Genomic DNA, 14,378 nt, shown 5'->3' with positions numbered 1-14,378 from the left:
CTCTGATCAATCAAATGATTCAAATGATAGAAATGATTGAAAAATTCACGTGCCATAACAGTAGGAAGGAGGAATAAAAACACGGCCCACAGACGTAATAAAATACGTAATAAATAAGATGGAACATCAGCCACCGATATGCGTGCGCGTTCGACTTTAACCTTCAAGTGGCGCTGCGTCACGTGGTCGCGCGGCGGTCGGAATTCGGCGGCGCGGAGTGGGGGAGAGTGGTGGGGGGTGCGCCGTGCGCCGCGCGCGCATCCCCCCACCACTCTCCCCCACTCCGCGCCGCCGAATTCCGACCGCCGCGCGACCACGTGACGCAGCGCCACTTGAAGGTTAAAGTCGAACGCGCGCGCATATCGATACGCGCTCTCTCCCTCTCGCCGTAAGCTAATCGACGAATCACAGTCGAACATTCTCTAAAGTCCCTAGAACATATGGAGGCTAATCGCGGAATTTTCCAGCGCAACTTTGCGTAGAGAGTTTCCCTTCGTTGTCTTCTTCATCTTTATGGCGTATCGTAAACACGGCCATCAACTGGTGGAAAAGAGTATCATTGCATTGAGGCGGGAAAATATAAATAGATAAAAAGGAGTATAATGGAGCAAAAAAAAAAAAAAAAAAAATGATTGGTCAATCAAACATGCTTCTAACTTCTCCTCTACCACAATCTAAAGGTGCGTTTCGTATGAAACTAAAGTTGCGACAAAGTTTGATCGACCAATCGGAGCGAAGAAATCTTTGCCTCCTGATTGGTCGTTCAAACGATAGAAACTTTTGTAACGTCGAATGAAACGCGCCTTAATATACAATATAGATAGAAATTTTTACATCTCATCGTTGGTTATCTTGTAATTTAATCAAAAATCGCATTGGCAAAAACCAGATAGCAAGTATTTCGCAGATAGTTGCGCATCTGGCCTACATAAACATATAATAGAAGAAAATAATTCGACATATTTTATCCTGTATCAAGGAGAGATCTTAACAAACGCACAGGTATCTGAATAAAATAACGAAGCTACTATTTAAAATATAAAGTATCGTAAACAAGTTCATCGGTCTCGCACAATCGTTCAAATTGCGCGAATTTAGCGCGTTTTTATGTAAGAGAGTCTTATCAAAGTTTTTCCCGCTAGACAAAGGATCACATCCGATACCGTAACTGATACGAGAGTGTAACATGAGCTACATCGAGATGCGACAGAAGCCGCGTCGTTAACGATACGGAAAAGGATTGAAGATTGAAGGTAGCGAGGAAGAAGCAGCGCGAGAAAGGAATATTGCGATATATATTCAGGTAATCGCATGAACGTTCAATCGTTTTTTTTTTTACCTCCCGTTGTTTCGTCAAAAGTTTACGTACGGCAGCGTCGATATGTATACAAATATTTTCGGGGTCGACAGCAAGGACAAAATTGATTGTGTTAACAATTGACACAGAGATTCAATGAACGTGAATTTGTCGGAAAACGTAAGAAGAAAAATCGCGATTATGGTAAAAGTATCTTGGATAAATAATATTTACTACGTCGTTGTATGAATCGGAAGAACGTAAGGGATAAAATTGCAAACAATTAAAACATGAATTAGGACAAGTTGAAGCTCGATTTTAGGGCAAAGATGTTCGGTCGCCGCTCTTTTTTTTTTCTTTTTTTTTTTCGATTACATAAATTGCGTATGCATAATTAATGTCGCGATACATAACTCAATTTCGTTCAATTAGCAGTTGAAACAAAAGATTGTGATCTTAGAAATTAACATATCTCATATTTTGCAGATTGATAAGCTACTGTGCATTGAACGTCCGAACGAGGTTATTATATACAAAAGCGATTCAACCTAAAAGTGTGAATGAGTGAACCAAAATGTCACAGCAATCGCCCCATGAAATTGTCATTTTCATCACTCATGTTGAGGCAGATGATGTATACTTGAAAATTTGGGGTCAATTAGATAAACAGGCTGCTACTACTGTAGAGCATTACATATATCCTTTGATAAAACAGTTCAATCAGGGATATGGTTGTCCTTCCAAGACAACCAGATTATTTGTTGGTACATTATGCTGTGCCAGATTTCAGTCAGATGGCTATTATCGGGCAAAAATACTCAGTGTATGTCCCGATGGCATGATAGTTGTACAATTTATTGACTATGGCAATGTGGAAATTGTATCACCGAACGAGATCCATTTGTGTGATAACATCCCGCAAATGGAACCTCTGCGAGCTTATCCACCTATGGCAGCAGAGTTCACATTGATTAATGTATTGCCTATAAATGGTGTTTGGGAAAGTGGAACAATTGAAGCAATTAAAAAAACTCTATGTTACAATGAGTATAGAGCTCATCTTTATATGACGAATAATCACTGTTTAATAAAATTGTGGTACAATAATGAAGACTTTAGCGAATTGTTAGTGAGGCAACACATGGCTTTACCAGTTGCGGCACATGATATGTCCAGGTATAATATTTTTTATATTTAGTCTTTTTTTTTTTTTTCCACTTGTATGTTATAATTGCCTAAATAATTATTTATTTTTTAGACCAAAGCATGTACTGCAACCTCAAATGCTTCAACCACTTCAATTGCCAGTGTATCAACAACAAAATAAGAGCAATATGAATAACTGTGCAGCAATGCCAATAATGCAGAATCTAAATATGAATCAGAATTCCAGTGTTCAAGGATTTCATAAGACTTTTCCTGCTGACATTAAACAACATGCTCATCAACGTCCTTCACAACCGCCGCCTGTTCAAGAAGCACTTGTATTCAAATCTCGAGTATTAGATGTAAATTCAAAATATGAAGTTTTAGTATCACATGTGGAAGATGGTCCACATAAGTTTTCTGTACAAGTTGAAAGCACACAAACTCTATTGAGTCAACTGATGAATGAGATAAACAACCATCCAAAACAACCATTGCAAGAACCACCGTTGCCAGGATCGGTTTGCTTGGGACGATACAGAGAGAATGCGGAAGATGGAGTATTATGTCGGGCAGTTGTAATGTGTGTGATGGAGCATAAATGCAAATTGTATTATGTTGATTTTGGTCATACGGAAGTTTTACCATATACAGACATCTTCCAATTGCCACCTGAATACATTAATCCCAAAGTGCTTTCCATTAGATTTACATTAAGTGGTCTGAGGGAACTCAACATTACGAAAGAAATGAAAGAGTGCTTTAAAGAACTGGTACACAAAAAATTACTTATTCTACATGTTCGTCCGCCAGAAGGGCCGCCATTGATTCAATACGGCGACTTGTATGACAATGGTGTTAACATAAAGGATATGCTGAAGAAAGCATTTCCATCACCTATTGTAACAAAATCGATAACATATTCGTACCCACAATTACAACAATTATCGAAAGATGTTCAAGAAGTTGTGCATGTATCTTATGTAGAGTCATGTAAGAAATTCTTTGTGCAATTTGACAGTGGAATAAAATCTCTCGAATCAATAATGGCTGGCTTAGCACAATATGCTAAAATGGCATCTGTTTTAAATACAACACAACTAAAGGCAGAATTACCTTGTGCAGCTCTGTATGATTCACAATGGTAAATTTTAAAACTGCATTCTCCATTATTAATCTCTTGTGATTATTTCTGTAAATTAATAATAATAACTATGTTTTTTCTTTTTTTCAGGTATCGTGCACAAATTCTTAATGTTACTGGAGATAAAGTTAAAGTGGTATATGTTGATTATGGAAATGAAGAAATATTACCCATAATGTCCATTCGTGCAATTCATAATGATTTAGTTACAAATTTACCAGCACAAGCTGTAAAGTGTGCATTAAATGGTTACGAACTCCTTTCGTCAGATCAAGAAGTCTCCAATCATTTCGAAAGATTGACACTCGAGAAACGTTTTTATATGCAAGTAGTTGCTGCACAACCCAAAGGCCTATTAGTCGATTTATTCGAATTTGACACAATGAACAGCATTCATTCGCAACTCATAAACAATTTATACTGTGATAAGAATTCAACAAGTTCACGAAGTGAAGAAATTCAACATTCTATCAAGCCAATAAATAATTTCCAGAGGTAAGAGAAAATATTGTTATTATTTTAATATTATTTTAAAAAATTATAAAATATTTTGTAATAATCTATATGTACAAATAAGAATTAAGTTAACATCAGAAGTATAATAGTATAAGATGCAATTTTATTGCATCACAGGTTTCGTATGAAAAATCAAGCAAATTTGATTCAAGGACAGAGATTAAGACTAAAAAATATAAACGCAACACGGTAAACATAATAACACAATGCTTTTTTAGCTTTTTAATATAACATTGCTGAGAGAAAAGATTAATTGTTATATGTAAATTATAATTATATATTTTTACTATCTGTAGTAATTATTAGTAGTATTTTTTTATGAACGTTTATTGAAATAGAATTCTTATTGCACTTTTATTAAAATTAGCCATGAAATATATATTTTTATTATTGTTAGCAAATAGTAGCATTTTATGATTATTAGTCACAATCTATTTACTGTGCTACATGACTTTATGTTGCAATAAATTTTATATTTTAATTTTCAATGATTTGACAATTTATCCTCTTTGCATGTATAAATGTTGTGTATAAATATGTATAAATCCAGAAAAAATATATTTAATTAAATAATTCTGATGTTATTGCACTATTATGTTATTTCTTGTCTATTATATCGTGTTATTTCAATACATCACTTTTCTTTTGCAGTGGAAATAAAGAGCGATATGATAAAAAAAATAACATAGATTCTTTGAATCGTAATCAAAATGTTAAATCTTCTCAAGATAACAAATCAAATTCCTGGCGAGATGAATCTCAAGAGAAACAACATGATAATAGAAATGATAGAACCGGCGCTTATTCCCATCGTGATGATTCGCAGAATGATCGGTTTATTAGAAATGAAACTACATACAATAGATCTGGCAGAGATAGATCATATAATAAATATGATAAGAGTGAAGTAAATACATTCAACAGAGGTAGCAGAGAAACCTCACGAAATAATGATGGAAATAAATTCAATGACCACGAACGGAGATACAATCGTAATAATTCTGATAAACCATATAACGACAACAAGGATTTGGATACTTCATTTAAAAGTAGATGCGGAAGAAATAATTTTGATCGTGATAGTTTCACCAATGGACGAGAAGAGAGCTATGATAGTGGAGTATCAAGCAGATTGCAAACTGGAAAGTGGAGTGATAGAAAACCAGCTATGACTCATAGGTCCAACTACAAAAATGGAAAATTCACCGGTATTTAACATTTAAATATATTACTTATAATACTTTATATCTCTATATAATATGAATATAATTTTTATTTAACAATTTTTGTTGAACATAGATGACTATAACAGTAATGAGAAATTTAAGGATAAAGAAAATGATACAAGCAATGTTTTACATGATCAGGTAATAAATTAAAATATTAATTAATAATTAGTATTATATAAATTAACTGTAGTATTATGAATATATTTACATTTGAGATAAGTGTCAATTCTTTATCAAATACATTACATATATGTATATATTGTCATTTGCAGATAAATACTTGTGAATCCTGGGATACAGATAATTCTAATAAAAACCTACAGAATGATATTGCTGCTAATAGAAAATCCCAATTTTCGTCGATAAATATTACTCTTGGCTCTGTAAAACATTGTGAAGTGGTATTCATCAACAGTCCATTGGATTTTTTTGTTCAATTAAATCCTGATTGCTTAGAATTAGATACTATTATGGAAAGTATAGCTGCAACTTATGAGAATGATGGAGAAACAATGCAAGCCTCTGAGATACAATGTGGTATATGTTGCATCGCTCAATACTCAGAAGATCTTAAGTGGTACCGAGTGATAATCAAATCTGTAGAAAAGAATAGTGCGACTGTAGAATTCGTTGATTATGGAAATACGGAATCAGTCGATTTTACGAAAATTAAAGCTATTCAGGAAAAGTTTCTAGAATTGCCAATGCAAGCAGTGCATTGTAAATTACTTGGATATAGATTGACCAATGATAAGGAGAGCGAACATGTGATTTTCTCAGAAAATGTCGAAGGAAAATCACTAGAGGTGGTATTTACTGCTGAAAAAAATGGAATATATGAAGTACTGTTGCGCGAAATTATCAATGACGTACCAAATATTAATTATATAAATGAAAAATTTTGCGCAATCGCAGATATAATAAAAATGAAGGAAACTGCAGCACTTCAAAAAACATTTAAAACGACGACGGAGAGTGTACAAGGAGCTCCAGATTATGCCCCCATTGATTCAAAATGGCAAACAATTTTATATGACTTTGAATCTGAATATGATGCTATTGTTACATGGTTCATAAATCCTAATAAATTTTATTGTCAACTATTAACTAAAGAAACAGAATTTAAAGCAATGATGAGTGAGATTCAGGAAACATATGCTGGTAGAAAACCTACAACACATAAATTACAGGTAATTAATATTTTTAGACACTTATTTTATCAAAATTTATTACATTTTATTTTAAATGCAATTCTGTAATGTGTATAGTGTGTATAAAATAAATAAATATAATTGTTATTTTAGGTTGGTTCAGCGGTCATAGCAATATTTTCCGAAGATAGAGCTCTTTATCGAGCGGAAGTTGTAAATACTGGTGCGCAAAAGGATGCATACATAGTTCAGTACATAGATTTTGGAAATTGCGCAAGCGTAAACCTACAAAATATATATTCTGTTGAGAAGAAATTTATGCAACTGCCTAAATTAGCAATACAATGTTCCTTGAGAGATATTGTACCTAATAATAATTCAACCTGGTCCAAAATTGACAACAATGTGCTCGATAATTGCTTTAATGCCGATAAGTATAAATGCATCTTCCATGATTTTAATGACAATCAATACATGATTTCATTAATCCATAATGGACAAAATGTGGGTGATATGTTAATAAATAAAAATCTTGCGGCCTTTGCTACAAAAACTTCAGTCGATACAGTCTATGGTAAAGATTATTTTAATATATAGTAATAAAATATTTAAATTTAAACTAATAGATTAATAGATTATTTTAAAATCCACTTAAAAAATCACACGAGATATTTTATTTTTATAATGAAAGTTATATATTCCGCAGATATATTAAATATAAAAAATATGATAAATATATTGAAAATATAAGTTTAACATATCTCTTTTAGCTGCAGAAGCATCTGATGCAGAAGTAAAAACGCTCAATGATGTAGAAAGAGTGGATATAAGTCTTTTGAGTGGTGAAACTCTCAAAATGAAAATTTCTAATGTAGAAGGCATAACTCTATTTCATGTCCAACTTCTATCAGCCACAAAATGCATAGATATTGTCCACAAATACATGGCTGATAAAAATACAGAGGTACGTTTAGCATCTGATAACAAATTGCAAATATATATATATATATATTTTTGCAATTTGTGATATTATCAGATGCTAATATATATATTGATCATAAATATTATAAAAAATTATTTTAATAATTTTATTAAATGGGTGCCATACACAAAAAATTATTTATTAAAAATATAACAGAATTTCATAAGCTAAGCATCAGCAAAATGTTATTGCTTATGATATTGCTTTTAAACCTAGATTCTTACAAATCTATTCAACCTATTATCCTCCAATTTTCTAACACATAATTACTAACAGCTCGTCTTAATAACAAGCTGTTTTATAACACTGCAGTTGCATAATGATAAAAATAATAAAAATCTTATATATTTATAATAAATTTCATGAGTTTTTTAAATGAGATTGAAGAGAGATCTGAGATAAGATCAAAATCTCTATGTTATATATAAAAATATGATTTTTTTGCACATTTATAGTTCTCAAATTTAATACATTACAATGTGATAGATAAAATATATAAATAAGTGTTCGAAATTTTTATGTCAAGTTATGCTAAGTTAAGAATTGTCAAAAATTAGTTGAAAAATGCAATTTTTAAGCACTGATGTAAATGGTTAATGTTATATATGTACCACCTATATAAATCGATTTATATATATATATATATATATATATATATATATATTTATTAATCGTATAAAAATATTTATAATATCTATCGCCAACTAAATCATATTCTTCTGAAATTCTAACAATAATTACAACTTCATAAAAAACGTATTTAATCTTGCACGATGTATGGTATTAACGACATAAATAATCAATATTTAATTATAATATTCTCGTGAATGTTTCATTTTGTCATCATAATATTTAAATTTTAATTTAATTGAAATCATAGTAATTTAATATTAAAATAACTTACACCATGTCATTCACTTTAATGTATGTATAATTGATCGCATGAATTATATTCAAGTTATATTGATAAGGAAAAGTTATGATAATGTTAGGTGATGCCGCGATTATCAAGCGCCGAGATATGTCTTGATGCGGGTTGTTTAATCAATGTGAATGGAACATGGAAACGAGCTGTAGTAATTAACTGTTCACAATCCAACGGATTTAGTGTAAAACTCATTGATACCGGAATGTGTCAAGAGATCCTGGATGGTGTGAGTCAGATATTCAATTAGATGTTCACAAAAACTTTTTATACAAATTTTCTCGGCTGTAAGATTCCAGCTAATACCATACATCGTTATCACATGCGATTGTGATATATTAAATCTGTTGATTAGAAATTTATAATTTTATATATATATATATAAAGATTTCTATTTTTTTTAATACAACAATATAATATATATAATCTAGGCTTTGGCTTTACCTGGAGAACTCGCTATCATACAGAACCAGGCGTTAGAATGTTCTCTGCAAAATGTAACAACGTCGTCCGACTCAGATAAACGATTGAAAGAGCTTGAAGGAAAAGAAGTACTGATTATGGTGGAAGAAGTCGATAATAGCAGGTTTGTACATTTCTTTTCACTTAATGATTGCAAATATAAAAATGTCAGTTTTTTAATTTTTAATGTATCTTTTTATTTGTATAGACTTCTCGTAAAACTTTACGATCTCTTTGGCAATGGAATAATGAATACAGAAGAAAAAATATCACCCATATGTCCGACGCCTATTTTAAGCTCGACTCACAAAGTGTTTGTCTCATATTTGGAGACTTCTGCCAACATTTGGTTGCAACGGTCTTCAGACGTAGATCTCGAGACCACATTATTAACAGATCTTCAAGAATATTACACTAAAAGTGGACAAAATTTGAAACCGGAAGTGAATCTGTTGTGCGCGGCCAAATGTTTGGAGGACGGAAATTGGTACAGGGGAAGAATCGTTAGCCACACCGAAACGACTGCCTATGTAAATTACATTGATTACGGCAATAACGAGGAAGTTCCTCTGGAGTCGATCAAGATTTTAGAACCGCAGTTTTACGAACCTCATCAGTTAGCGACAAATGTATCGTTATCGATAACTCTTATCGGTACTGAGGCAGAACAGCTAAACGTACTGCAAACTCATTTGATGGACAAAGAATTAACGGCTATCTTTTATAACGTACACAAGAAGTGGATTGTCGATCTGATCGAAAACGAAGAAAAACTCAGCGATAAATTCCGCTCACTAAATCTAGTTACAGAAGAACAGACAGCGCTTAAACCATCAGACTCCCAAACTCAAGAAGCGTCAACGATAGACAAATTCAACGTATGCGTATCTTACGTTGATTCTCCGAGTCAATTCTGGTTGCAACGAGTAGACGAGATCGCGTCTCTCAATGAGAAACAAGAACAACTTCAGTTGGAAGTGTCTAATTTTTCGATGATAGACGGTATACCGGAAGAAGGTACCTTGTGCGTTGCTACTTTTTCGATTGATAATCTTTGGTATCGCGCCGAGGTATTGGATGCAGACGAGGACATTACAACGGTTCGATTCATCGACTACGGCAATACGGACGTCATTGATAATAAGACGAACAATATTCGACAAATACCGGATGCTTGGAAAAACCAAGAGAGATTCGCACTGAAATGCAGACTCGATGTTATTCCTGTAAACGCGGAAGATTGGAATGAGTCGACTTGCGAAAGATTCGAGAATCTAGTAACGTCCACAGAGGCTCTTCAGGCTCAAATAATAGCGGATACCGTATCTAAACGTGTAGAACTGTTCATAAACGGCAAGAGTGTCAGCGAGACGTTGGTCGAGGAGAAGCACGCCATTATAATTAATACCGAGCAAGAGCTAGTGAATGAAATAGTCGATCTCGAGCTCGATCCACATTCCGCTTTCGTGTGCCATGTCAATTCGCCGAGTGAGTTTTGGGTTCAGGAGGAGAAATCGGTTGCTAATTTGGAAGTGATGGCAGACAGATTCATAGTTGCCGATATGTTCCCGAAAGTCGACGATGTAAAGGAAGATCTGCTGTGCGTCGCCAAATATCCAGAGGACGAACAATGGTATAGAGCGCGCGTAATCTCTCGCGATAACAACGGGGACACGCAAGTCATATACATAGACTACGGAAATTCCGCTGTGTCCACTGAGATTTGCGCCATTCCGGAAGATCTGGCGAGTATATCGCCTCTGTCGCGCAAATGCTGCTTACAATTGCCACCGCACATCAAGGAATGGTCTGAGCAAGCTCACAAAGAATTCGTCAAGTTGGCCGCGGATGGTGCGACCATCTTCCTCCTAGATGTATTGAAGGACCAGGAAACGTCATTGGTGAAGCTCACACTGGACGGCCAAAATGTCGCAGATATTCTTGCGAGTATGTGCGAGCAACAACCGGTTATCGAAGAAAGGCTGCCACCGCTAGGCGAGGAAAATTCGCCCAACGTAGTAGTCAGTCATATCAACACTCCGAACGAGTTTTGGATTCAAGCCGAGAGTAGTATAAGCGAACTGGAAGTGATGTCGGATCGTCTGCGAGACGCAGAGAGTTTCCTCGCCTTGAACAACCCCGACATCGGCACGATTTGCGCCGCTCGATATCCGGAGGACGAATGTTGGTACAGAGCGAAGATAATTGCACGTCACGAAACGGGCACGGAAGTCCTGTACATGGATTATGGCAATTCTGCAGTCACGGAAGAATTGAGAATACTGCCAGAGGATATTGTGAATATTTCTATTTTGTCGAAACGATGCACACTCGAGAAGCCAAGCCACGTTGCTGCGTGGAGCGAAGAAACTTGCGAGAAGTTTAAAGAACTCGCTGCCGAAGGAGCGACTATGTTCCAATTTGAGAATCTTGACGAAGACGATCCGATGCACGTTCTATTAAATCTAAACGGAACGAACGTTGTTGATCTTTTATTGGCCGGATTCGAAAATATTCTTCCAGAAATTAAAGAAGAAAATAATCCTCCAGAAAATAAAGAAGAAAACATTTCTCCAGAAATTAAACAAGAAAATATTTCTCCAGAAATTAAAGAAGAAAATATTTCTCCAGCAATTGAAGAAGAAAATATTTCTCCAGCAATTGAAGAAGAAAATATTTCTCCAGCAATTGAAGAAGAAAATATTTCTCCAGCAATTGAAGAAGAAAATATTTCTCCAGAAATTGAAGAAGTAATCGAAAAATCATCGGTAGTTGAAGAGATTACTTCCAATACAAGCGAGAAACAAGATACAGTCTTCCAGATCCAGAATCACGAACTAGTAAACAACAGTGAAGAAACTTCAAATTTAGATAAGCAAGAGGAAGTTCAACAAGAACATATAATCAATCAAACAGATAATCTAGATTGCGTTAATCAAATGGAAAAGAGTGAAATCGAAATTTGCGAAGATTTGAATAAATCGTTTATGATTTCTGATATAAATGAAGAAAACGAATGTAATGAAGAACAACCGAAACAGAGCGAGAGCCTTGATAAAATCAAGGAAGAAAAGAATGAACAAATGGAAAAGTGTGAAAACGGAATTTGCGAAGATATATTGAATAAATCGTTTATGATTTCTGATATAAATGAAGAAAACGAATGTAATGAAGAACAACCGAAACAAAGCGAGAACCTTGATAAAATCGAGGAAGAAAAGAATGAACAATCTGAAATTACGGTAGCTGAGTGTACCTCAAATATGGAAGAAATATCGGAAAATATAATCGAAACTAATAAAGATGTAGATATCGAAACTAGTAAAGATGTAGATATCGAAACTAGTAAAGATGTAGATATTGAAACTAGTAAAGATATAGATGTCGTCAAGAATGAAACGACTCCTATAAACGCAATTACATCCACTACATCATTTGAGGAATCCTCGCTTCACGTAACAGAACTTAGTGTTGACGAGATAGTTCAAAATATGAGAAGAGACACCGTGGAGGATCTAGAACCGCGAAAAATCGATCATACAGACTTACCAATCGCAAATGAAACGCAATTATCTGATGGCGCACAAACTGACGAGCAGCAAGAATTACTTTCTCAAATGCAATCTATAGATATAAATAATTCTTCAGATATACAAATTTTGGAAATCGCGACAAAAGTTGTAGAAGATTTGAAAATTTTATCAGTAACGAATGACTCGCAGGATGTTGAAGATGTCGTGCAACATGATAATAATCACATCAAGGAACAAGAAATACATCCTGAGATACAGTCTGATATAAACGAACCTTTGAACGACTCCCAAATTTTAGAAACAGTATCGTGCTCGGCGAAAGAAGAAATAAACTTCGAACAGAAACAAAGTCTAACGAAGAGCGAGACTGTTCCTGAAAGCATGGACAAGAATAACGATTTAGAAACTCAATCCGAGACTACAAGTACGGATAATGATTCAAACATTTCCTCAGGATCGACATGTACAGTAAAAGCAGCGGAATCGACGCCATACGTAATTAAGACTGATATATCTGAGCAACACAGTAATTCGAAAAGACGATCAGAGGACAAGATAATTCCCGAATGTGTCTCCAAAGGCGAGTCACCCAGTGAGCCGAAAGCTAGCAAGCGACCTGTCACACCAAAAACACCATATTCGGAGAAGCTCGTAGCTGGTGTTGTAAATCCTATCGTACAACCAGTCCCCTATAGCGTGAACGAAGAGGATGAGATACTTACTGTCTCTGTAGAGGACAACATTCCTAAATATATGACGTAGCTTTATAAATGAAGTGGACATATACTGCAAATGTATATATAGATAATGTATATACATCTGCAGTATAAAAATGCAGATTTCTCATAAACAAAGCTTACATTATTTTTCATTTTTATTTTTTTGTTTTTTTTATTTTTTTTATTTATGTTTATATAAATATATATTATAGATAGAAGGAAATATTTATATCACGCCTTAATGATCGCGTTTTGTTTTCTCTCTTATTACACGAAATCTGCTACGTTTCCTATGAATCTATATTTATATGTTGTCGCTACAATGCACATATCAGACCATCAGGTATGCGACCAAAGATTAATTCATCTAATTGACGACTTTATATTTACGTTGTTTTTTATGTTTTATTTGCCTGTGATATCAAATAATGATCACAATTTTGCTTCATATTCATAATTTTTTTAAGTTGCAATAAATTTGGTAATTAACTTTGCTTTCAGTTTCAAATAATTAAATTTCTTTACATAACTCTATATATAAAATATAATCATACATATAACAGACTGCTTTTGTGACTAAACGAGATATAAGAACAAAAAACTAAATGTTTTATTTGTTTGATATATGTCTTTTACATGTGACTAATTACATTACACTAATTACATAACGTAACCACGACAATTTTTTTTAATAACAAAGAAAATAGTGCAATCACTAATCACCTTTTTGTTTTCGGTTAATGCACAATTTATAAAAGAAGCAAATAATATTTAGAAATTATTTTGTATGATGTAATTATAAAACATAAGCTATATAATACCAAAACGTAATTGTATTGCAATAAATTCGATTGAGCACTGTAAAAAGATTTAAAATATGTTTGGCTCTATATATACTTTTTACATTTAATAACGTATAATTATTCAAAATTTGCAGGAAAAGGAAAAACTGCATTTTGTGTCGTAACTACGTTATGTACATTTTCCACATACTCTGAAATGTATGTATTGGGGAAATATGTAATTATGATGAATTTATTCTCTAAATCTCCTACATATATATGTAAGAGCCATATATTATTCTATATAATTCCCTTTATTGCTTCCTACAATATTTTGTATATCAACATTAATATAAAATGTTACAATTATAGTAAGTAATAGGTAAAGCTGTATAAATATTTGTATTCTGCTAAAATATATTTTCTAATAAACAATCAAAATATGTATTATCGTGTTTATATACATTTAATTAAATTCGCAATTTATAAACA

General features: G+C 33.5%; 1 protein-coding gene across 5 annotated transcripts; it reads left to right on the top strand.

Moving 5' to 3' along the window:
* The first annotated feature begins 878 nt into the window (after positions 1 to 878).
* On the top strand, positions 879 to 14,313 carry LOC145942246 (protein tudor). 5 transcript variants are annotated; one of them, XM_083048783.1, is made up of 14 exons: positions 879 to 1,002; positions 1,143 to 1,303; positions 1,784 to 2,473; positions 2,556 to 3,587; positions 3,678 to 4,082; positions 4,221 to 4,292; positions 4,755 to 5,311; positions 5,403 to 5,470; positions 5,605 to 6,522; positions 6,637 to 7,057; positions 7,254 to 7,447; positions 8,458 to 8,619; positions 8,822 to 8,976; positions 9,061 to 14,313. In XM_083048783.1, exons 3-14 carry the CDS (start codon positions 1,872 to 1,874, stop codon positions 13,145 to 13,147), a joined length of 8,673 nt encoding a protein of 2,890 aa, XP_082904909.1. In that variant the 5' UTR covers positions 879 to 1,002; positions 1,143 to 1,303; positions 1,784 to 1,871; the 3' UTR covers positions 13,148 to 14,313. The 5 variants fall into 5 exon arrangements, with proteins under 5 accessions (XP_082904909.1, XP_082904912.1, XP_082904913.1 ...); XM_083048786.1 differs by lacking the exon at positions 4,221 to 4,292; XM_083048787.1 differs by lacking the exon at positions 8,458 to 8,619.
* Positions 14,314 to 14,378: the final 65 nt, after the last annotated feature.

The sequence above is a fragment of the Prenolepis imparis genome, unplaced genomic scaffold (genome assembly GCF_030444845.1).
Source record: "Prenolepis imparis isolate NDT839.2.m4 unplaced genomic scaffold, iyPreImpa1.0 SCAF_10, whole genome shotgun sequence".
In the NCBI taxonomy this organism is placed as follows: Eukaryota; Metazoa; Arthropoda; class Insecta; order Hymenoptera; family Formicidae; genus Prenolepis; species Prenolepis imparis.
Note: the sequence above shows the minus strand (reverse complement) of the source record. Positions and strands in the feature narration are given on the sequence as shown.

Coding starts and splice junctions, on each gene's coding strand:
- LOC145942246 (XM_083048783.1), top strand. CDS start 1,872: ATGTCACAGCAATCGCCCCATGAAATTGTCATTTTCATCACTCATGTT. Junction 4,083..4,220: donor CCAATAAATAATTTCCAGAG/GTAAGAGAAAAT, acceptor ATTGCATCACAG/GTTTCGTATGAAAAATCAAG. Junction 7,058..7,253: donor TTCAGTCGATACAGTCTATG/GTAAAGATTATT, acceptor TATCTCTTTTAG/CTGCAGAAGCATCTGATGCA.